General features: G+C 39.4%; 1 protein-coding gene across 1 annotated transcript in view; it reads right to left on the bottom strand.

Annotated features, from left to right (window-relative positions):
- PRKCG (protein kinase C gamma) overlaps window positions 1–23267 on the bottom strand; it is a 447474-nt gene that overhangs the window by 59617 nt on the left and 364590 nt on the right. The window contains exons 7-9 of the mRNA XM_063436266.1: window positions 15183–15317; window positions 14366–14456; window positions 4752–4781 (exon numbers count right to left, since the gene is read on the bottom strand). Of these exons, the coding sequence (XP_063292336.1) occupies window positions 4752–4781; window positions 14366–14456; window positions 15183–15317 (256 nt within the window). The remainder of the gene's footprint in view (window positions 1–4751; window positions 4782–14365; window positions 14457–15182; window positions 15318–23267) is intronic.

Here is a 23267-nt window from a genome sequence, read left to right as displayed (position 1 = left end):
TTGAGCCTTGATTAAACAAATTCGTTTTACCCCTTCATCAAGTCTAGGCTGATGTTTGGGGACTTGGGAGCTATAATCACTTTTCGCTTGGGGCTTGGGAACTTCATAACGGACATACTCATCCGGAGTATAGGGGCTCTGTTACACTTTCTATTGTTAACAGGTACCGATCCAGAACACAATCTCGGGAGGGGCACTTGAATATTTGAAGATTTACTTCAAGCACCATAACTTCAGTATTTGAATAAGAAATACTGCACATACTTATATATTTAATGCTGCTACCTGAGATGTAACTCTACCTCCATCAGTTTTCATTAGCCACCTGGAAATGAGGAAATGAGCGTTCTGGGCTGGCTAATGTTAATTCTATGTATAAGGCTTGCACAGCAGATCATTCATTTGCTGAGAGCATTCAGGTAATGTAGTATTTATAATTATCTAGTTTGACAAATGAGTCTCTCAAAAAAAGTCTGTCAGAATTAACCTACCATTCTTTCCCCTCCAAGGTTTTTCTTGTCTAACACAGTCCATTGCACACATTTTTTTTTTTTTTTTTTTAATTCAGTTACTGGTAATGTGGTGTTTATTATCTGTAGTATACAGGACATAAAAGGCACATTCCATAAAATTGTGTCTCAAGGCAAGGCTTACATTTAATAAAGCACCATCTGTCTCATGTTGATAAACACTGGTAACATTTGCGAACTTTAACATACGTCTTTACTGCCGCAGTATTTTGTAGTATTGATTTCTGCTTATAGACAATAATCAATATAGCAATTTGCCTGCTTGTTTCTTAGTGACATTAAATCTACACACATATACAGGTTCAGCCAAAATTCAGAGTAGGGTTTTAGGAGTCACTAACCTTTTTATTAATGAATCAATTTCAATGCTATTATATAAAATGAATGCTTAACCTATGATTAGTTTTGTTTGACTAGGTGTTTGACTAGGTGTTTGACTTTTGCTTCCCCACAAAGTCGGACTCTTGATTGCACTGTTCATAACATCAGTAAATGTTAGAGGCTCTAGCACTCAAATGTTTGTCCACTAACCTCCTGCGAGGTCACACTGCATCAGACGGTGTATTTGGTAGGGTGCAATTAAATTATCCGTGGATTGTCTGTTCCCCGGAATCTACAGTTTTGCTTATTGACAATGAGCTTTGTCAGTCATGATGAGTTGATGAATACATTCATTATTTTATCTGGCTAATTAGTTGATCCTTTGTTAAATTATCCACGATGAATCTCCCAAGACTTAGTTATAGTATGTACCTTCAATAATAAAATGTAACTGCTAACGTGTAAGACATTTACCTGTCAAATCCTACTCTACTTCAGTAAACATCACATGCATTTTGACATATCCTATACATGAAACAACAGCAATACACAATGTCTCGTTAAATGAGGCCAAAGTCTGTATTATATTTAAATATTTACTTTTCTTGCACAGCATATAAACTTGGTACTGAAGCTTTATATATAACAAGTATTTGAGTTAATTGATTTAAGTTTATTGCTTTGCATTATTATCCGTTATCTACCATATGTCTTCTTTCCTTCTGTTCTATCTGAGGATAAGCTAGAACCCCCATCCTTCAACCCTGTGAAGTTACTCTTCAAGTGTTAAATTATATAAAGTCCAAAGTCCCAGTGAACTTCTCCTCAGTGTGTAAGTTTGTGTCCAAAACATTTTCTTCCTTTTCCGGTTGGGTTATGACGAGGTAGAAGTGACATGCAAGCTACGTGCATGTTCCAACACACAACTTAACATTGAACACTTGCTGTGCTGTGTGTATGGGAGAAGGGACCTAGTTTTAGAACATGTTAGAAATAAAGTTGGAACTTTACAACCCCCTTCACCAAGTCATCATAGCTTACACACAGGATGGTAAGGTAATATGTCTGTGGACCAGAATGATGCACACAATAGTATCATATGGCATTAGTACAAACATACCACAAAGTGCTGGTGTGGGTGGTAACTTAGGGTAGTGGGGAAGGTTGTGTTAGGGCTATAGAAACAGAATATAACTGAATGGATATTGCAATAGTAAGTGGGTATAAAATTATTACAATAGGGTATATATCGATGGAGTATGGGAAAGTTTTATATATCTTGCTGTGTTAGTCTGTCTCAAGGGAATCAATTCACTGCAGTGACTGTACATATCATTACAAGAATCAGGCACCTTGTAAAATAAGTATGTCTGAGCAGGAATCTAAAGAAAAAGTAATACAAAGAAGATACCACTAGATGTCAGTAAAATAACAAGAAATGATCATATTACACCTGCGCATATCAATTTTGACAATTTTACAGTTCCTAAGAAAGGATCCACTATCTATTTTTAGTATAACAAATTCAGTAGCACAATAAAAAAAATTAACTGCTAGAATCATACCAATACACTATTTTTGTGGGGGCTGGGATATTTACAGTGGTATAATAAAAATAACACTATAGCTAAAGCATCAGAAACCTATGGCAAGCATCTAGAGGTTATACTAAAATATTAAACTGTTGCTTCAAAAATAAAAATAGAATTATGATAAAGTCTCACAATAGCCTCCAGAATAATCTCTAGTAAATGCAACAATGACAATAAGGTTCAGTTTAGACATCACAGTTTGGCAGGATGTGATTCATTGGTTGCATGCTGCTTTTTACATGTAGTCAGAAATATAAAGGTACAAACGGCACCCCTGGCTTTCAAGGGGTCCAACTTATATTTTTGAGTGAATTACTAGTAAAATTGTCCATGATTAGGTTTCCACTGGAATAAGAAACAATCTTCTTACCAGTTCATTGTTACCATTTCTGAGCTCTGATTGTGCTTGTTTCCCTCTTCTCTTAAAGTAACACTATAGCGTTAGGAATACAAACCTGCATTTCTAACTCTATAGTGTCACTATCCCTAGCTTTTCATAGGCCCTCCTCCTGTTTTCAGTAAAAAAACATTAAAGTTTTACCTACTTTTTTCCAGCACAGAGGTTCCCTTGGCACTTTCCACTTCCCATACGGCGGAGGCACAGAGGCACCTAATGAGCATGTGCAGTGGGCATCTCATTGAGTCAATGTTTTCCTGTGAGGCTTCCGCGTCACCCGCACAAGTTTTACTTGGTCAGTGCAGCGGAAGGTGCCCTAGTGTGTCAGTATGACTTAACCCTGCAATGCAAACATAGCATTTTCTCAAAGACATTTTTACATTGCAGGGTTAAAAGGACAAGGACAATGTTCCTAGACTGCTTCATTCATATGAAGTGTTCTTGGTGACTATAGTGTCTCTTTAAGGCAGGACCAAGTCAGGTCAGACCAGTGCCATCTTATTCTTCAGACATGATATAACCTATGGTTTGGAGTTCTTAGTAAACTGGTTATTCTTTAAAAACATTTTTCCATCTCTTTTTTCATGATGTTTATGTTATTGACCATGCATACAAAAACAAAAATCCTCATTCTGCATGCCTATCACTTGTGAAATATATCAAATATAACCTGTTATATACTTTTGTTCTGTTAACCAATGTCAATCGTATTTTTTTTTCTGGCATATGTGCAGAATGAGAAAAATAAAGAATTAAAAAAAAAAACATTTTTCCATATTGCTCAATATGGGATGCACTAATTTATCTGGAAACAGGGCCTGAGCTATGTCTGCATCTTACAGAAATGTTTTAGTAAAAACGCCAGTTCATTCAAGCTTAATATGGCACTGACAGCATTATCACACTCACAGCAATGTTTGCAAGTGTAAAACAATTCAATAATTGTCTAGTTCTTTGTGCTTGCTAATATCATGCTTTTAAAAAAAAATCTAATCTTGATTTTTTGGGATATTCATATTATTTCTAGTATTAAAAAAATGATAATGATCTTATGGAATTATAGTGGATATAAAGTGAATTCCTTCCAGCCTCCAGAACACATTTGGGTTACCCTAATCCGGTGTGGACAACCCCTGTTCCCCAGAATTGTCGGAGTACTACTCCCATCATTTTCTGCCCATCTACAGATTTGAAAAAATTCAGAGAACTGAATTGACAACTGCATTTCAAAATGTAGCCATAATAGTTGAACTGGAAACATTTCAGTTATGCTGACTTACATTTTGAATTATGTGTTTAGTGAACTGCTCTTTTTAAAATGTCTTCTTTCATATTTTGTCCTCTGTCTTCCTATGTCTCATACCAACATCCCCGCTACCAACATCCACCCATTTTTCTCTTTTATATCTCCTTCATTTCTACTTATACAGTTACAGTATCAGTACAGTATCTACAACCAATAAATATAACTCCATCCATTCTTCTCACACACAACTTGTTTAACTTGTTTGTTTTTTTATCATTTCTACTATTAGCTGAATGCGTCTTATCTTTTATTAACATTTGCTCGTCAGCAAACAAATCCAAGCAGAAAAAAATAATTACGATAAAGATAATAATGAAAATAATAATACATTAAAAATAACATTTTCTCAGGAAATCTTTTTCCAACTCAATGAATTGTTACAGGTAAAATAGGTTAGATTTGTTTTTTTTTTGTTTTGTTCGTTGTTCTTGTTTTGCCACATATTCTGAACTGTCCTGAAAAGATAATGTAGGTTATATACCTATAAAAATGTATAAAATAGGTTAACATGATAAAGACATAAATAGCATTATTGTTGTTTTAACAGTTAGACAGGACTCACATACAAGGACTTTTTGGATTCACGACAAATAACGTAAAATTACCTCATAAAGTTCAAGTGGGAAATTGCACGCCTGAAATAAAAAAGGAAAATCAAACGTGTAGGAATGATAAGATAAATAATAGATACTGAACGAAGGCAGACGAGGTTTGAGGAGGTCAGGACAAAAGATGAACAGATGATTGCATGTGGAAATGTTTCAGTAACAGAATAAAAAGGCTAAAAATATGATCCCTAAAAAGAAAAACTACAAAAGAGAAAAAATTACACATTGAATAATATGAGGTAGCTGGGGCTGGCCTCAAAATTAAATAATAAAACACCAAAATGAAACAAACTCTGATAGGAGCTAGAAAGCATAAAGAAACATGCTCTAAGGTAAAGTTTAATTGAACGTGCCTTTCTCTTTTTTTTTTAATGAGATACTGTAAGGTAAAAAGTCCAGTACTGAAATATAAAGTGGAGAGGTCCTTGTTGAAGACCAACGACATGTATTTATATATTTGGTCCTCGTTATTACTGTCTCCTTACTTTGACCCCACCAATCAGGATGCCTAAAAACTGTCTGAACATCACGGAAGATGTAATTCAGAAGCTGGTGATGTTTGCTAGAATTTGAACGTTTGAATGCACATTCTTGGCTGTGTGCCTTTATCAACATTTAACACAATAAAGTTTATAAAAAAAACAAAAAACTGGTGATTTACCTCTTTGATTTAACTTCCTGATAGCCTTTCTTTTGTAAATCATCCCCCGAAATAGTAAACTGAGAGTAAAATGAAAATGTTCCTTTCAGACTGGATTGCGTAACTCAGCTAGTTCTCAAATATTTGGGTTATTATAGTGTTTATTTAGCTTTTATTAACAGTGCTAGTCCCTAAATCCGAGAAATCGTGAAATGTAGACTAGAAAAACTGAATTGGAACTAGGAACTATTTTTCAAACTCTTATTTCTGAGAATTCCTAGTTTAGTGATTAACCCGGTGTACGGATTTGGTGCTCCAAGTGTGAGTGATGGTGGATCAATCAAAACTATGTTTGAAAATTAGCCAAGCATTTTAAGGTGACATTCAAATCTAATGTCAAAATAGCAAAACTGTAATAATGGAATAATAAATCAGCTATGCTTTCATTTTGGTTACTCTGTTTTAAATTCAATGATAAGCTTAATTGCTGAACAAATTTATAATGAGTTCAGGTGCAGAATTCAGCCAGTCTAACCTCTCAGGAGGATGTCTGCTGTTCTCAACCTCCAGCAATGGATCACCAACTGTGCTCTATGGAGTTTCTCACTGTTTCTCGCTCAGCTCAGATTGGCCTAATTTGTTTCTCCTGGACTTGGATTCTCTTCCACTCCTCCACATGAAACTCCCATTTTTTTTTTGTTACCCGACCCACTAGCTTGCCCTACACAACCTATTATCTCCCTCCCTTAAGTCAGTATTTTTCTGGTTTCATGCATATTCATGCTTGCTTTTTTTATTTCTCCGCTATGTAAATCTTCAAATTTAAAAAATATTACCAGAAAAGATATGTATATTTCTGCCACCAGATGGAGCTGCAGGATCTGTATATCAACTGCCTTTGCAGTATTTTGCAAACTACTGGCTTGAATTGGGATTGGTTGTCTTAAAAAAATATGGTGTTAACAAAAGTTCAATAAGACGTGGCAAGAAGAAACAATTGTTTTACCCTTCTTGCTGTGTAATGGGTATATTTATTTGAGCATTTTTAGCTTAAAAGTTAAGGGTTACTTAGATAGGAATACGATCAGTGGCACGCAAGGAAAAACATGCATGCTTAAAGGAACACTCTGGTCCCCATAACAACCCTATCTAAATTAAGTTGTTATAGTTCCAGGAGGCCCCCATGTGCCTATTTACTTTATGGTGGTTAAACTGTCAGAGTTGCTGACTGGCTACAGTGGTCAGCTGATGCTCTAAGTGAATCAGTAGTTCTCCATTCATAAAAAGGTACCTTTTTTATGAAAGGGGAGTTACTGATTGTCTTAGACCCTGGTGGCCCTCTGCACTTCCTGAAATTCTTTAAAAATCTAGATGCCGCTGGAGGACCTGGAGAACCGGTGCTGAAGACAGACTTTGGGTTAGCCACTTAAGGTAAGATTCACCCGAGGTCCTCCTGGCACGGTAACAACTTCCTCTTGACTGGAGTGGTGCTTTAATTAAAACCCTTTAGGTCATTTTTCTTTCCTTAAATTGTGACAATTGTAATCATTTCTGCTGTTCTAGTATTTACTAGCAGTTACGCTAACTAGCATTGCAAACTCCACTTTGGTAATGAGTAACTCAATTTTGTAAAGATTACATATTACATTGTTACATAGCTAAATAAGAGACATGCGTCCTTCAAGTTCAGCCTTTCTCACATCTGTTTTTGTTGTTGATCCTAAAGAAGGCAAAAAAAAAAAAAGTTTGAAGCACTTCCAATTTTGCAGCAAACTAGGAAAAAAATCCTTCTCGATCCCAGAATAGCCGTTAGAGCTCTCTGTCAGATAAAGAAGATGTGCCTGTCACATTTTGTCTCCATGTGGATCATGATTAATTTGTCTGGAAAAAGTGTATGCTACACTGAAAAGTTGACATTTCAGTGTAATCTGTTCACAACACTCAATTGCCCTATCACATTTTAGGTTACGACCTTGCAGACTTTTTGCGTTCTACTTGTCAATTTGTTGAGGTAATCTGAAAAGATTTTACCCCATGCTTACTGAAGCACCTCCCACAAGTTGGATTCGCTTGATGGCCATTTCTTGTGTACCATACGGTCAAGCTGCTCCCACAGCACCTCAATAGGGTTGAGATCTGGTGACTGTGGTGGCCACTCAATTAAAGACAGAATACTAGCTGACTGCTTCTTTCCTAAATATTTCTTGCATAATTTGGAGCTGTGCTTTGGATCATTGTCCTGTTGTAGAACGATATTGGCTTTAATCAAGCGCCATCCACAGGGTAAGTCATGGCGTTGTATAATTGTGTGATAGCCTTCCTTCTTTAAGGCCTCTTTTATACTGTAGAAATCTCCCACTATTCCACTACAAAAGCACTCCAAGACTATCACATAGATTTCACCATTCTCGACAGATGGCAACATACACTCCTCGAGCATCTTTTGATTTGGTCTGTGTTTCACAAATGTTCTTCTTTGTGAGTATAAGAACACCTCAAACTTAGATTTGTCTGCCCATTACACTTTTTCAAACCTTCCTCTGTACGTTGTCTGTTATTTTACCCATCTTAATATTTTCTTTTTATGGGTAAGCCTGATATATGGCTTTTTCTTTGCAACTCTGCATCCAAAAGTTACCTATTCACTGTTGATATTGAGACTGGTGTTTAGAGGGTACTATTTAATGAAGCTGCCAGTTGAGGATCTGTGAGACATCTGTTTCTCAAATTAATTTCTATCATGACATTGCCTTCATTTCTCAGAACAAGTTGAATATGAATGAGAATGTTCTTTTATTCTGGTCTTCTTGAGCCTGTAATCAACCCACGATTGCTGTTGCTCCAGATGCTCAACTAGTCTAATGAAGGCCAATTTTATTGTTTCTTTAATCAGCACAACAGTTTTCAACTGTGCTAAAGGAAGTCCTAGTGATCTATACATCTTCTTAAATGATAAACTTGGAATATCAAAACTGTTTGCCTCTGTATATCTTCTATTAAATATCAGCTACAATAGTAGTTACAACAGTCATTTGTATCATTAAAAAATTCTTCACTGTATTTCTCATTTGATGTTATTTGAATTGATGCATTGTTTTGATGTTATTTTAATGGGCCAAAGAAAATCAGCTTTTCTCTCGAAATCAAGGACATTTCTACGTGACCCCAAAGTTTTTGACCCTAGTTTGTGTGTGTGTGTGTGTTTGTGTGTATATATACAGGAAGAGAGAGATGTGGAGAGACAGAGAGAAAAAGATACATAACAATGGGAAAATAATGCCATTGAAGGGTTTTGAAAATATCATAAATCGTCAGAGTTTTTGTTTTTTAGAAAAAGCAGAGCCTTCTCAGTTGCCATCACAACATCCCATAGGTGTCACTGGATGCCAGTTCCAATGCCCCCTTTTGAAGCCTACCTCTCATCTCTCCAACCTGCAGTTCTGGATTTTGGTCACCTCAGCAGCCCTGCCCCATGTAATCAATGTGTCAATGCTACAATAGAAGCAATAGTGGTCTCGAACCATGCACTTATCAATTTAACGATACATAAACCAACATCCCACCCATTCACTGCACACTGGCGTTTCCCAGGATATCTTACTAATAATCCGTCTTTCCAAAGTCATCTCCAGGCCAGCTGAATGACCCCAAACTCCTATGGTAAAAGTCCAAAGCGGTCTTGAGGGGACAAATAATCTCATTTGCTGCATCAGCTAAAAAGGCATGGAAACGCGTCTTTGCCACAGACAATACATGACTGACCCCACAGATGACCACAAACACCTATACAAAGAATCTTAAAATGACATTCGTCATGAACTATGCACAATCAAACTTAGACTTTCAACAACAACATTTCTTTAGGTGGGGTGGAAGGTCCGAGAAGCTCCTGGCCCGTCTGGGTAATCCTAGGTCAAAATTCAATCCTATTACAGCTATCACCTCACTGGACAGCACTAGGTGCACGTCTCATGGATTAATCAATTGTTTTATGATTACCATAGAAATTTAGCAAAGGCCCCACTGGACAATCATGCCCAGAGCATGAATTTTCTTAAAAGCCTAGCTCTCCCCCAACTTGATGAGGAGGCCATGCCGGGCATGAGAACGTCATCTCTTGTCAGACTAGATATAGAGAGGGCGTTCAACAGCATCACCTGGCAACATCTGATGCGGGTGTTAAAGTTACAATACTTTGGACACACTTTTGTAAACTTCATCACAAATCTACAAAATAACCTGTTGACTTGTGTAACAACAAATGGCCTTGACTCCCCCTCCTTCCCACTGAAAAGTGGGTGCAATAGGGCTGCCCACTTTCCCCGCTATTATTCAATTTAGCAATTGATCCTTTACTACGAGCCATAGAGACCCTTCGGGGCTTCAGGGGAATTCCAATGAGTAACATCTCCATGAAAGTCTCAGCCTTTACTGATGACCTCTTGCTCTTCATCACTGACCCGCAGAATTCGCTGCCTCCCTTAGTTGACCTGCTGGATTCATTCCACGCCATGACAGGTCTCAAAATTAACTGGAACAAATATTTTGGCCTTCGTCTGGGAAGCGGCCAACTTCCACTGATGCCGGGTGGAATCCCCTTGAAATGGGAATCACAAGCACTCAAATACCTAGGAATCAAAACTCCTAAAAACTTCTCCCTACTATACAAACTGAACATATCTCCCATCTTGGCTAATATTTTCTTAGAGCTTGACCATTGTCACAACTTACCCTTATCCTACATAGGAAGGGCAAATCTAAACAAATTAATTAGCTTTCCCAAACTACTTTATCCCCTTCAAGTCCTCCCCTTGCAACTCTCGAAACAGGATGAAACTCTACTAAATAAGAAGCTTTGACGATTTATGTGGCAGGTATGCAAACCACGCCTTAGCCTTACAAATCTATACCAATACACCGCTCAAGGGGGACTAAACTTGCCAAATGCTAAAGAATATAGCATAGCAGCACAACTTACTTTCTGCCGGCTCTCCTACACAGGCCGCATCACCTCCTCCTAAATAAAATCCTCACAAACCCACTTATACACACCCCATTCAGGGCCTGGAAACAAGCTTGATCTAACACGGGAGCTCACCTTTTAAAATCACTGCACGTGCCTCTCACTCGCAACACTGACTTCCCCCCAGGTACTGACTATCCCTTCCCGCTGTGGGCGGGCCAGGGTGTCACAGCTCTCCATTCCTTAGTAAACCACACAGGCCAAACAAACCCACAAACTGCGGACCACCTCTGTGCTTGTTAACCTATATTAACCTCTCCTGACACCTCCATCATCGTTTTCACACTATGGATTCTAAGTGTTTGGCTGGGTGGCCGCCATTTGTATGTACGAACATGTTGGAACTGAGTTGGCGGCCATCTTGTTCGCAAGAACGCAGGCAGCCATGTTCGGTCATTAAGTGCATGGAACTAAAATTGGACACTAACTCGTGAAGACCGCTGAAATTTGACGGCTGCTTCGTTGCTATTCATGTCAGGAGAGTGCCCTTCAGTAGGATTGTTCGCATGAACTAGGCAAACAATTGCTACCTAGGAGCCAGAGGATCAGTTCGGTAATTTGGTTGGACTCCCAAAATTGACTGACCGCTACCACTTTTCTTATGGAACTATTTTGGTAAAAGCCACGTGTGCGGTCAGACAAAAGTTGACTTCCATGGAAAATAAAAACCAACAAACCAATCTGAGTGATTTTTGGATATGATGGTCACTCAGATCAGGGCTATTCAGGAATGTGACTCTTTAGGGGGGTTCAGTGGATTTGGGGGGTACTTTTGGGGTGTTTTAAAATTGTGTTTTTGAGTTTGTACAGTTCCTGATGCAATTATCTCTCAGGCACAGGGGAGGCGTTTACTTTGTGTTAAAATTGTGAATGCTTGCTTGCATTAAACAGATCTACTCCCATCATTAAGTTTAAACTAATGTGTGGGGGGAATGCTTCACTGGCTATAATTACTACTATACAGCTATACTCTATGTAGGAGAGCTTTGATCACTGGGAGCTGGATCCAGGACCCTGGTCCAAGGTGGGAAGAGACAGCAAGACCCCAGCCAAGCTGCGGCAGCTAGGGTCTGAAAGTGCTTATGGTGTCCCGGTGATAGCTAGAAAGCATGTTTGGTGGAGGTACCCAGTTCGGGGTACCAGGCGGTACTTTTTTTAAATGCCTGTAAGACACATTGATAGTGCCATTGAATAAATCAATGATGGAAGGAAAGAGAGATTTGGACACAAGCATTAGATAAACTCACCTGTTTGCAATAGCAGACAGCAGTGAATAACTGATACAGGTGTCAGTGACAGACCCTGATCTCTGGACCGTTAAAGTAGCACTAAGCACCAGAAACACTAAAGCTTAAACTAGTGGTTCTGGTTCAGAAAGCCTTTCTAAATTGCCCTTAGTTAACTCTGATGTTTGTATTCATAACATTAGATTGTTCCTTTAATAAAACCTTATGCTTGGTCCTTCTGGATTAAAATGGTTCCATTCACAGTAGAGAAGTAGAGACATAATGAACAGTATATAATAAGTGTTATGGTGTTGTGGGGTCAGGAGATCCCTGTAAGTAGTATGTGCCCAAATCTAATTACCAAACTAACTGGTGATTATATAGGGGAAACCGGGGTATCCAGCTCTGAATAATAACCCCTACAGTAGGTAGTAGCACATTGAGAGATAGTCAGAACAGGAAGAAGCCAGCAGGTATAATTGTTTACAACACCATCCTGGAAATGCTGCAAATGCAAATAAGTAAAGTAAATCTATACTGCTCCCAGTGGTCTAATTGTATAAAATAAATTTCTCCAACAAGGATTACATTTTGCCAGACCAAATTTGCCTATGCAAGTCTTCAGTGTTACCCTGATGTGTACTGTAGTCATTGCTGCCGGCCCAGGAGCAATGGGAGTGAGCGCAGGACTTCTCTTTTTGTATTTGTATTTACTTTGTTACAATGCTGCTGCCCATCCCATGTGTTCCCTATTAAGGGTTAATAAGTATATAGGGGTGTATATAAAAAAATACCCCTCTCTGTCTCATTAGAGATATCTTTGCCAGAAGCTCAAGGAAGCAGGCTGAAGGGTCAGTGTTAGGACCCGCTTAGGGGGGTCTGCCTTGACGTTGGCAGGCGGGCATCCCTCCAATGGCCATTGGAGCAACTAAATGACCTCCATTTGTCTAAATATACATAGGGATTATGGAGAGAGCGCAGGTAACTTTTTCTTTTCTTTGGTTTTTACCCTGTTTTAATACTGTGAGCTACCATGAGAAAATAAATCCACACTGTCTTAAAACATTTTTAATTGGCTTTTCTATCTCTTTAAACTTGCTGCAAACATTGTATCACGTTTTTAGGCACACCTATCAAATGTGTGGGCTATTTATTTAAGACAGGAGAGTCTGTTTGACTGCAACATCTCAAAGAGATACAGTCTTTTTATGAGAGCAATTTATGAAGGATCTTTTGCTTTGCCTATCCATCTGTCATTTATTTGTATCATTTAATTAGGTTGATGAGACATTCTCATGGAGCCTGCATTTCGTCAAGAAATTGGATTACTTGGTTAGGGCAGTCTTCATTTGTCACAGGATGTGTGTGTGACACTGACACCAACTGATTTATCCTGCTATGTGAAGAGACATGCCAAGTCTGGGTGTATCTTTTAAAAAGAATCTTATTAAGCTATAAATTGTTTTATTTTTTTCCTGCAACAGTAAAACTTCTCAACTGTCACTTCTCTTATAGTAACAGTTTCTCATTCCCATGTATTACCACAGTCAATTCTGTTAAATCGCTTCTTATGGTGAGAAATGCAGTCCGGTAACAAACTCTGTCGGAAGTAGTGGAGGTAGGGAGTTGCACCCAGCAAACTCCAGATAATGGGGTAATGGGGGAAATGATCTAACAATTTCCTGCACCATATGCAGTAAATAATGGGGTAATGGGCGAAAATGATCTAACAATTTACTGCGCCATATACAATTTACTGCAGCCTGTTGTAGTAGTTATGGTACTTTGAATGTTCTTTTAAATGCTGTAAGAGCCCTTTTGCGTTCACTGACAACATTTGCATGTACCCCATTTATACGTAATATTGGTATTTGTGCTCCAAAATAACATATAGGTACGCTAAACACTGTCACACGTGCCTGCATATCCCCTGGGGTGGTGCTGATTGATGCAGAGTACCAATTGCCGCGCATGCACACTAACCCCACCCCTAATGCTTCCCTTTGCAAAAGCAATGTACACCATTTATACACTTAGGCAAAAGAATGCATAGTTGTTTTTATCTCAGTGAATACATGGCTCTATAGGAAGCTTACACATATTCTCAATTGCGTCATATTAATGCTTAGATCCATACGGTAGGATGTCGTATCCCAAAATACTGTTTTAAAAATAGGCTATAAGGAGGACAAGGGAGCTTGCTCTGGTGATTTGTACAGCACAGTCACAGATTTGGTTTCTCAACTGGAAAAAGTTAAGGGGGTACAAATTATTTCACAAATAACTGAATGAATGAATGAATGAGAAGTATTGGGATGAAGATACATTCTCTGCAAGTGCTTTTAATTTTGCCTTAATTATTCCATTTACTCTCTATTGTCTGGCACTGGCACTTGTCTGGCACTGGTTGCCTGTCACATTCCTTGCATTGTACTCCACTGTTTCCTAGACTATAAAGACTAGAATCATCATCCTATCGTTCAGTTGATAATTCTACATTATATTTACAGCACAGCTATAATACCTTAGGCCAATGACATGTGATTTGTAGTCGAACATTTCTATTGAAATCTTTATTTTAAACAACATGCAATGTATACAAATCAACATCCATGCCTAACATAGAGAAAAGAAAACTGGTTAAACAAAAATATGAGGAACATGGACTCTTTGAACTCGCACTATGCTCCTGCCCTGACATATGCATGGGCAAGACCTGTACCTCAAACTTTTGTCGGAGTCCAAAGTCATCTGCGTCATCAGCTACAGGGACATTGTAATACTCGCCTTCTTCTTGATTCAATAACTTGTACCTGAGAGAGACATGGGCAGACAGACAACCGACACCACAGAAAAGAGCGAGAAAATGACAAAGTAGTAAAACGGAAACAAAGAAATAAAGAAAGACCGCACAAAGAATTTTATGCGGCAATAACCGTATGATATAGTTCATAACAAGTAGGGAAATAGATATGGAGTCATCAAAAGACAATTAGGAACATAGAAATGGAGTCATTAAATGATAGGTGACAAAGTACGTAAGAGGAAAACGAAGCATCAATGATGGGAAAAAAACAATGCCATAAAAACAAAAAATTAAATTTATTAAAAATAAAAATTGGCAAGCACAAATTATAACATAAGAAAATTAGAAATCAAATGGTTATTGCATACAGGGTTTTGCCAAACATTGTCAAATGAGAAACAAATAAATGATAAAAACAAAAAAACAAAAAAAACAAAACAGAGAAAGATAAGAAAGAGAGAAAGGAAAATAAGGTAGGTATGCATAATAACGTAAATTAAGATGTGTCTTGTGTTCCATACAGTATGTAATGGCATGTCTGTTAAGTGGCATCTGTGTAATTGCATATGAGTCTCAAGTCATAATTAATTAGCAACTGGTTATCATTTAGGCAGCAGCTGACAATTTAGTCACCAATTACAGTGAAGCAACATAATATTTGATTATTACAATATTCATTCACAGAGTTTGCACAAAACAGAAGGTTAATGAAAAAATAAATAAATAGAAATACCAGCCATCTACTGCATTCTTCATTATTTCGGAGACACCAAATGACATGGAACCCATGAAGTCATTTCGAGAAGTACGATCCCAGTCCCAAACTTCAACAGAGAGACGGCGGTCTTCATCTCCAGTCTTTAGGGAGCTTAAGAATTTGAAATATATATTAGCACCTGCTAGAAAATGTACTTTAAGCTTTGTACTAAATTGTGTGTGATATGATTTAGCTTTATATAAAAATAGTGCCTTACTATAAAGTAAATTAAAAAAAATATATATCACTTGTTCTATAATGTTATTTTTTGGAACATTTATTAGAAATACGGAATGCCTATCTATATCAGTTTAAAAACATTTCATGTATATATACTGCTGTTCAGTGATACCCAAACAACTAAATTATGTAAATTGTCATTATTTATTTTCATATTTATTCATTTATCCACTAAAGAAATGTTGAAGAGATAAAAATGTTTAGAGAGTCTAGCATATTTCTATTTTCAGGCTTTTAAAATTCAGTAGGGATTATATAATCATAGACGCTGCAGCTCTGTATCAGATTCCTTACACCACGTCAACAAAAAAAAAAGTCTTGTGATCACAGTGTTCAGAAATTACGATCTGGCAGACATGCAACCTCTTTGGACGAAGACTTTGTGTTACCAGAAGTCTGAACACCACTGTAAAAGGCCCCAGATTGGTATCACTTGTTTGAATTTGTCATTCACACCCTATAGCTGAGAAACAGCGTTCGAAAGAATTCTCACCATGCTCTAAAAATGAAATCTCATTCCAGGATAATATATGGCCTGCAACACATTTCATTGTACAATAAAGACCAACAATATGGAACTTATATGTGTTTTCTTATGTGCAAACACACACAAGGGTTGTGTCAAGTGTGTCTAACTTGAATTGGTTGAATTGTTCTCCTAATTACTTCCCTACCTGAACTTTTCGGAGAATCTGGTAAAATATGAAGAAACATGAAATTTGAATATTTATGTATACACAAATTTGGGTCATCAGGAAATGTATGTGTTTCTTTTTATTTGTCTAATTATTATGTAACTTTGTATGTTTACATAATTACTCTGAGAACCATTACCACTTTAGTGATTTGAAATGATCATGGTGCCTGGAGTCTGTATCTGTAACTCCACCTTTGGCAACATCATAGGGTGTCATCAACCAGCCCACAACAAGTTCTGAGCTGGCTGATTCACCAATGAGTAGAGGAGACCAGGAGTCCAGCGAGGACCCAGGTAAAAGGACAAACATTACATAGTTACATAGTTACATAGTCTGAAAAGAGACATGTGTCGATCAAATTCAGTCATCCTCACATTTTGTTTGTTGTTGTTGATCCAAAAGATGGCAAAATAAGGCATTGATAAATGGTTTGCCCTATTATCAGGGAACTGGGGGAGTAGTGGTTATGATCCTTCTTCATTAGTAATTTCTTAAAAATTAAAAGGAACACTCAAAGCCTCATAACAACTGCAGCCCTCTTTAGTAATTGTGGTGTCAGGAGTGCTCTAGAACCTACTAAGTAAGCAAACCATTTTAGTATGATTTGGCAACTTACCCAAGATCCACTGGGAGAAGTCCATAGCCTTGTCTTACGCCAAAAGCTTCTGCAATGAGCTTAAACTAGCCGCACTAAGCTAAGCTCTGTCATGCAGGGTTGGCTGATTTGCTCAGAGCATCAAAAGAGCACTATCAGCCAATGAACTAAGTCCTGTACTTGTCAGGCTTAGTTCAATGCAGCAATAAAAAAAAACAGAAATAAAAAAAAAAAACATTGCAATGGCCTGTAGTGTTTATGGGGCTTATAGTGTTTTGTAGTTTGATGAATTAAAAATAAATGTCCTTTATGAATGCATATTCCACAAATGGTTTTCAGTTTTGTTTTTTGTTTTGGAATACATTTTATTAAGCACACATGCTGGTGAAACATGCTGTGCACACCAATGACCTCAAAATGAAAATAAATTGGAGAACTCATGTAGATGGCACCATGACTCATTACTATATTATGTTATTACCGGTTTTTGACTGTAATATAATAGCAGTCAGTGTCCTTCATAAGTGTGTGTCAGGCATACAGCGTGTACTCTGCCAACCTCTGCCAGTGCACAGTGCCAATCATATCTGGTCGCACAGTAGCTTGCACGCATAGTAACACTCATCCAAAAAAAAATGACAGGCAGAGGCAGGCCACCCCGCAGGGGCCGTCGTGGTCGTGGTGCTGTGATTCCCTTTTGCCCTAGACTAATGCCCAGTTTTCAGAGGCCACGTACCCTGAACTTAAAAAGTTCTGAGGACATAGTTGACTGGCTAACACAGGACACCCAATCTTCTACAGCTTCCGCTCGGAACCTTGACGCACCATCCTCCTCCAGCTTAGCTTCGGGCACCTCTCAAGATAACACTCACCCGCCTCCGCCACCACCAACACTAGCACCACAGCCGCTTCAGAGGAGTTATTTACACATCCGTTTGAAGAAATGAGTGATGCGCAACCATTATTGCCAGAGGATGTAGATAACAGGGATATGTCTCAATCAGGCTGCATTACACACATGGACGTACGGTGTGATGATGATGTTGTACCCACTGCTGCTTCCTTTGCTGAGTTGTTAGATACAAGTGAAGCGGTGATGATGACGATGCGTCCATGGATGTCACGTGGGTGCCGGCTCGGCAAGAAGAAGAACAGGGCGAAAGTTCAGATGGGGAGACAGAGAGGAGGAGGAGACGAGTTGGAAGCGGGGGAGGTCGTCGCAAGGAGCTAGTGGCACAGTCAGACAGCATGCATTGGCACCCGGGGTCAGCCCGACAGCACGCCAATCAACGCATGCTGTGTCCACCACCAGAATGCCGTCATTGCAGAGCTCAGCAGTGTGGAATTTTTTTTGTGTGTCTGCCTCTGACAACAGTGATGCCATTTGCAACCTGTGCCAAAAGAAACTGAGTCGTGGGAAGTCCAACACCCACCTAGGTACAACTGTTTTGCGTAGGCACATGATCGCACATCACAAACGCCTATGGGATCAACACATGAGTACAAGCACCACACAAACTCAAAGCCGCCATCCTCCTCCTGGTCCAGCATCTTCAGCCACGTCAACCACTGCTGTCCTCCTTGCCCCCTCTCAACCATCCGCCACTCCGTCTCTCGCCTTGAGCAGTTCCCGCTCATCTGCCCACAGTCAGGTGTCTGTCAAGGACATGTTTGAGCGTAAGAAGCCAATGTCAGAAAGTCACCCCCTTGCCCAGCGTCTGACAGCTGGCTTGTCTGAACTATTAGCCCGCCAGCTTTTACCATACAAGCTGGTGGAGTCTGAGGCGTTAAAAAATTGGGACACCGCAGTGGAAGGTACCCGGACGAAATTTCTTTTCACAACAGGCAATCCCCAACCTGTACTCGATTGTGCAAAAGGAAGTAATGGCATGTTTGGCACACAGTGTTGGGGCAAGGGTCCATCTGACCACTGATACCTGGTCTGCAAAGCATGGTCAGGACAGGTATATCACCTACACTGCGCATTGGGTAAACCTGCTGACGGCTGCCAAGCATGGAATGCGTGGCTCTGCAGAGGAGTTGGTGACACCGCCACGACTTGCAGGCAGGCCTGCTGCCACCTCCTCTACTCCTACTACTCCATCCTCTTCCATAACCTCCTCGGCTGAGTCCTCTTCTGTGGCTGCATCTTGCTCCACATCAACGGCACCCCCCAGCTTCCCAGGTACTATTCCACATCCCGGATACGGCAGTGTCACGCCGTCTTGGGTTTGACTTGCTTGAAAGCAGAGAGTCACACCGGACAAGCACTCCTGTCCGCCCTGAACACACAGGTGGAAAAGTGGCTGTCTCTGCAGCAACTGGAGATCGGCAAAGTGGTTTGTGACAACGGAACAAATTTGTTGGCGGCATTGAAGTTGGGCAAGTTGACACATGTGCCGTGCATGGCACATGTGTGTAATCTGATCGTACAACGCTTTGTGCATAAGTACACAGGCTTACAGGACGTCCTGAAGCAGGCCAGGAAGGTGTGTGGCCATTTCAGGTGTTCCTACACGGCCATGGCGCACTTTGCAGATATCCAGCGGCAAACAACATGCCAGTGAGGCGCTTGATTTGCGACAGCCCGACACATTGGAATTCAACACTCCTAATGTTCGACCGCCTGCTCCAACAAGAAAAAGCCGTTCATGAATATTTGTATGACCGGGGTGCTAGGACAGCCTCTGGGGAGCTGGGAATTTTTTGCCACGTTACTGGACTCTCATGCGCAATGCCTGTAGGCTCATGCGTCCTTTTGAGGAGGTGACAAACCTAGTCAGTCGCACCGAAGGCACCATCAGCGACATCATACCATTTGTTTTCTTCCTGGAGCATGCCCTGGGAAGAGTGCTGGATCAGGCCGTAAATGAGCGTGAAGAGGAAGAGTTGTGGTCACCATCACCACCAGAAACAGCCTTATCAGCATCGCTTGCTGGACCTGCGGCAACGCTGAAGAGGATTGTGAGGAAGAGGAGTCAGAGGAGGAATGTGGCTTTGAGGAGGAGGAGGAAGACCAACCTCAACAGGCATCCCAGGGTGCACGTTGTCTCCTATCTGGTACCCGTGGTGTTGTACGTGGCTGGGGGGAAGAACATACCTTCATTGAGATCACTGAGGAGGAGAAACGGGAAATGAGTAGCTCGGCATCCAACCTTGTGCAAATGGGGTCTTTCATGCTGTCGTGCCTGTTGAGGGACCCTCGTATAAGAAGGCTGAAGGAGAACGACCTGTACTGGGTGTCCACGCTACTAGACCCCCGGTATAAGCATAAAGTGGCTGAAATGTTACCAAATTACAACAAGACGGAAAGGATGCAGCATTTGCTAAATAAATAAAAAAAGTATGCTTTACACAGCGTATAAGGGTGATGTCACAGCACAACGGGAATCTAACAGGGGAAGAGGTGAAAGTAATCCTCCTCCGGCATGCAGTCCAGGTGTTAGTCCTCTTGAAACAACTTTTCCATCACTATTGTGGCCAGAAAGAGTCCCTGTTGGTTTTAAAATTCGCCTGCCTATTGAAGTCTATGGCGGTTCGCCCGGTTCGCAAACATTTGCGTTAGTTCGCGTTCGCCGTTCGCGAACAGAACATTTTATGTTCGCGACATCACTACTGTTAAGTAGCTTTTATATTCTAAAGACTATCTGTGCCCATGACTAGACACTGGATATTTTTCCTTTATATGCCTCAATTATTTATGCCTGAGATAAATATATTGCTTCCGCCAGTCTCAAAAACTTAAATCCTGTAGCAGACTCATATAATTTGAGATACACTACTACGGAATTCTCACACAGGTACTAAGGTACTAAGTACTGGTTCTGATGGAAGCTTATTTATACCTATGGTTAAACTTCTTTTTGAGATTTAATTTAACTTGAAATTTTGTTTATAGGTTTACCTGTTAAAAATACAAACTATAGAACTTGATTATCACATGCCCATCACATAGAAACATAGAATGTGACGGCAGATAAGAACCATTCGGCCCATCTAGTCTGCCCAGTTTTTTTAAATACTTTCATTAGTCCCTGGCCTTATCGTATAGTTAGGATAGCCTTATGCATATCCCACACATGCTTAAACTCCTTTACTGTGTTAACCTCTACCACTTCAGCTGGAAGCCTATTCCATGCATCCACTACCCTCTAAGTAAAGTAATACTTCCTGATATTTTTAAACCTTTGCCCCTCTAATTTAAGACTATGTCCTATTGTTGTGGTAGTTTCTCTTCTTTTAAATATAATCCCCTCTTATTGTGTTTATTCCATTTATGTATTTAAATGTTTCTGTCATATCCCCCCTATCTCGTCTTTCCTCCAAGCTATACAGGTTAAGTTCCTTTAACCTTTCCTTGTAAGTTTTATCCTGCAATCCATGAACCAGTTTAGTAGCCCTTCTCTGAACTCTCTCTAAAGTATCAATATCCTTCTGGAGATACGGTCTCCAGTACTGCGTACAATACTCCCAAGTGAGGTCTCACCAGTGTTCTGTGCAATGGCATGAGCACTTCCCTCTTTCTACTGCTAATACCTCTTCCTATACAACCAAGCATTCTGCTAGCATTTCCTGCTGCTCTATTACATTGTCTGTCTACCTTTAAGTCATCAGAAATAGTCACCCCTAAATCCCTTTCCTCAAATGTTGAGATTAGGACTCTATCAAATATTTAGTACTTTGTCAATGTTTTACAACATAATTGATACTCTTGTAGATATTTACCACATCTCAAGTTAACCACCATTCCAAAAGTGGATGGGGATCCCCTCTTTTTTACTGTAACCCCACATTGGAAATTCTGATGTCTCAATAACTACTTCTGTTACATATAATCTTCAACAGGAATTCATCTCTCCACAGGTTTTGATCTATTAATGTCTTGGGCATCCTTCCATGTCAACTGGGTTGGATGTATGAACATCATACAAACAATTATACCACCCTCTGTCTTTTATTTAATTTACTCCCTTCCTATCCTAGGCCCATAACCACTTTTGAAGGGGATCATGAGAGTATTGAAACCATAGCTAATTACTTCAATACATAGTTATTTGTATATGTTAAGCTAGATGACAGTATCTGAGGCTAGCTGATACGAGGACTTTCATTTCTATATTTCTCAATTTCCTAGCATATTTCTAGCATATTAGAGACCACCCAACTTCCTCTAACTACTGTGGTGGTTTGATTTTCTCATGCAAAAAAATATAGATTCTCAATGGTACTTTGCTGCCCTACTTACTGTCCTCACTACCGTGGAACCTCTTGCCTTCCATATTAAGTAGACAGTATGCTTCATCTCTGATGGTTTTCCACCATCATCATGTCCCCCTCACACAGGCTACTAGTCTCAGCTTTCTCCAGCTTTACTCCCAACTGATGCTCCAAATACTCAAACATCCAGTGATTATTTTAACTTATTCTACCTATACTGTGGTATACTGAGGTATACTGTGGTATACTGAGCACTGAGAATTCATGTTCTCTGATCTGATCCCAGACCATGGTTTACCCAGCTTTTATTCCTTTGCCTTCAAAGACAATGCAACCCCTACTCAAGCATGCTTCCATATGGGTTTAACTCTGCAAACAGAACACTTGGAGAAAATGTTTCCTATTAATTACCCCCACATAGTGTCCTCAAAAGAGCAGTTTTTTTTTTTTTTTCCTTTTTGGTACAGAAATCCAAAATGACTACATACAAATTGTAAGTGTTCAATTTATTTTTTATTGCCTTTAACTGGATCAGCCACAAAAACATATGTGAGACAGGCTGAACTTGAAGGACACATGTATGTGTATGTAATTATGTAAAAAGCTTATTGATGAATGTCTCCCCCACCCTATAAGCCCCATTACCATCATTATAAAACTTCTGTTTCAGATATCAATTTTCTATGCTATACAACTTGATAATGCTAAGTTAAGTATTCACCCTCCTGCTGATTTTCTATCCTGTGGATATGATTGTCATTCCTCTAGTTCTTTGATTGATTATTATTGCAGACCAGCACAAAACCAAAATCTATGTATTGGATTGTAAAATATATGGACGTTGATTGTTTAATTATTACATATTTTACTACTTCATTTTGTTTCCTGATTTAAAGGTAGTAAATTATTATTTTTTCTTTAAATAATTTTACCTAATGCTAAATGATGAACAATGCGGCAGTAATTATTTTAACCACTCTTTTTTAGACTGATCCTTAACGTTTGGTGAAATCACACAGAAAAAAGAACTAGCGTCTTGCACAAAATAAAAAAAACATAATGTTAATAGGACCCCCGAAGTCCCAAGAAAGAAACAAATAATTCTGTAAATTAAACCTCTGGGATAAATGTTTTAAAAATATGGGCTGGATTCTGGGGGGCGTGGCCTGACTGCTCGAGGAGATGGTCGTGTGAGTGATCAGCTCCGCATGAAAATCCCATTAAACAGCGAATAGCAGAGATTTAGAAACCATTTGCCGCTCCAATCCTACCTCTATACAAACTGAGAACACAGCAGATGAGATGGCTCAC

The sequence above is a fragment of the Pelobates fuscus genome, chromosome 11 (genome assembly GCF_036172605.1).
Source record: "Pelobates fuscus isolate aPelFus1 chromosome 11, aPelFus1.pri, whole genome shotgun sequence".
NCBI lineage: Eukaryota > Metazoa > Chordata > Amphibia > Anura > Pelobatidae > Pelobates > Pelobates fuscus.
Note: the sequence above shows the minus strand (reverse complement) of the source record. Positions and strands in the feature narration are given on the sequence as shown.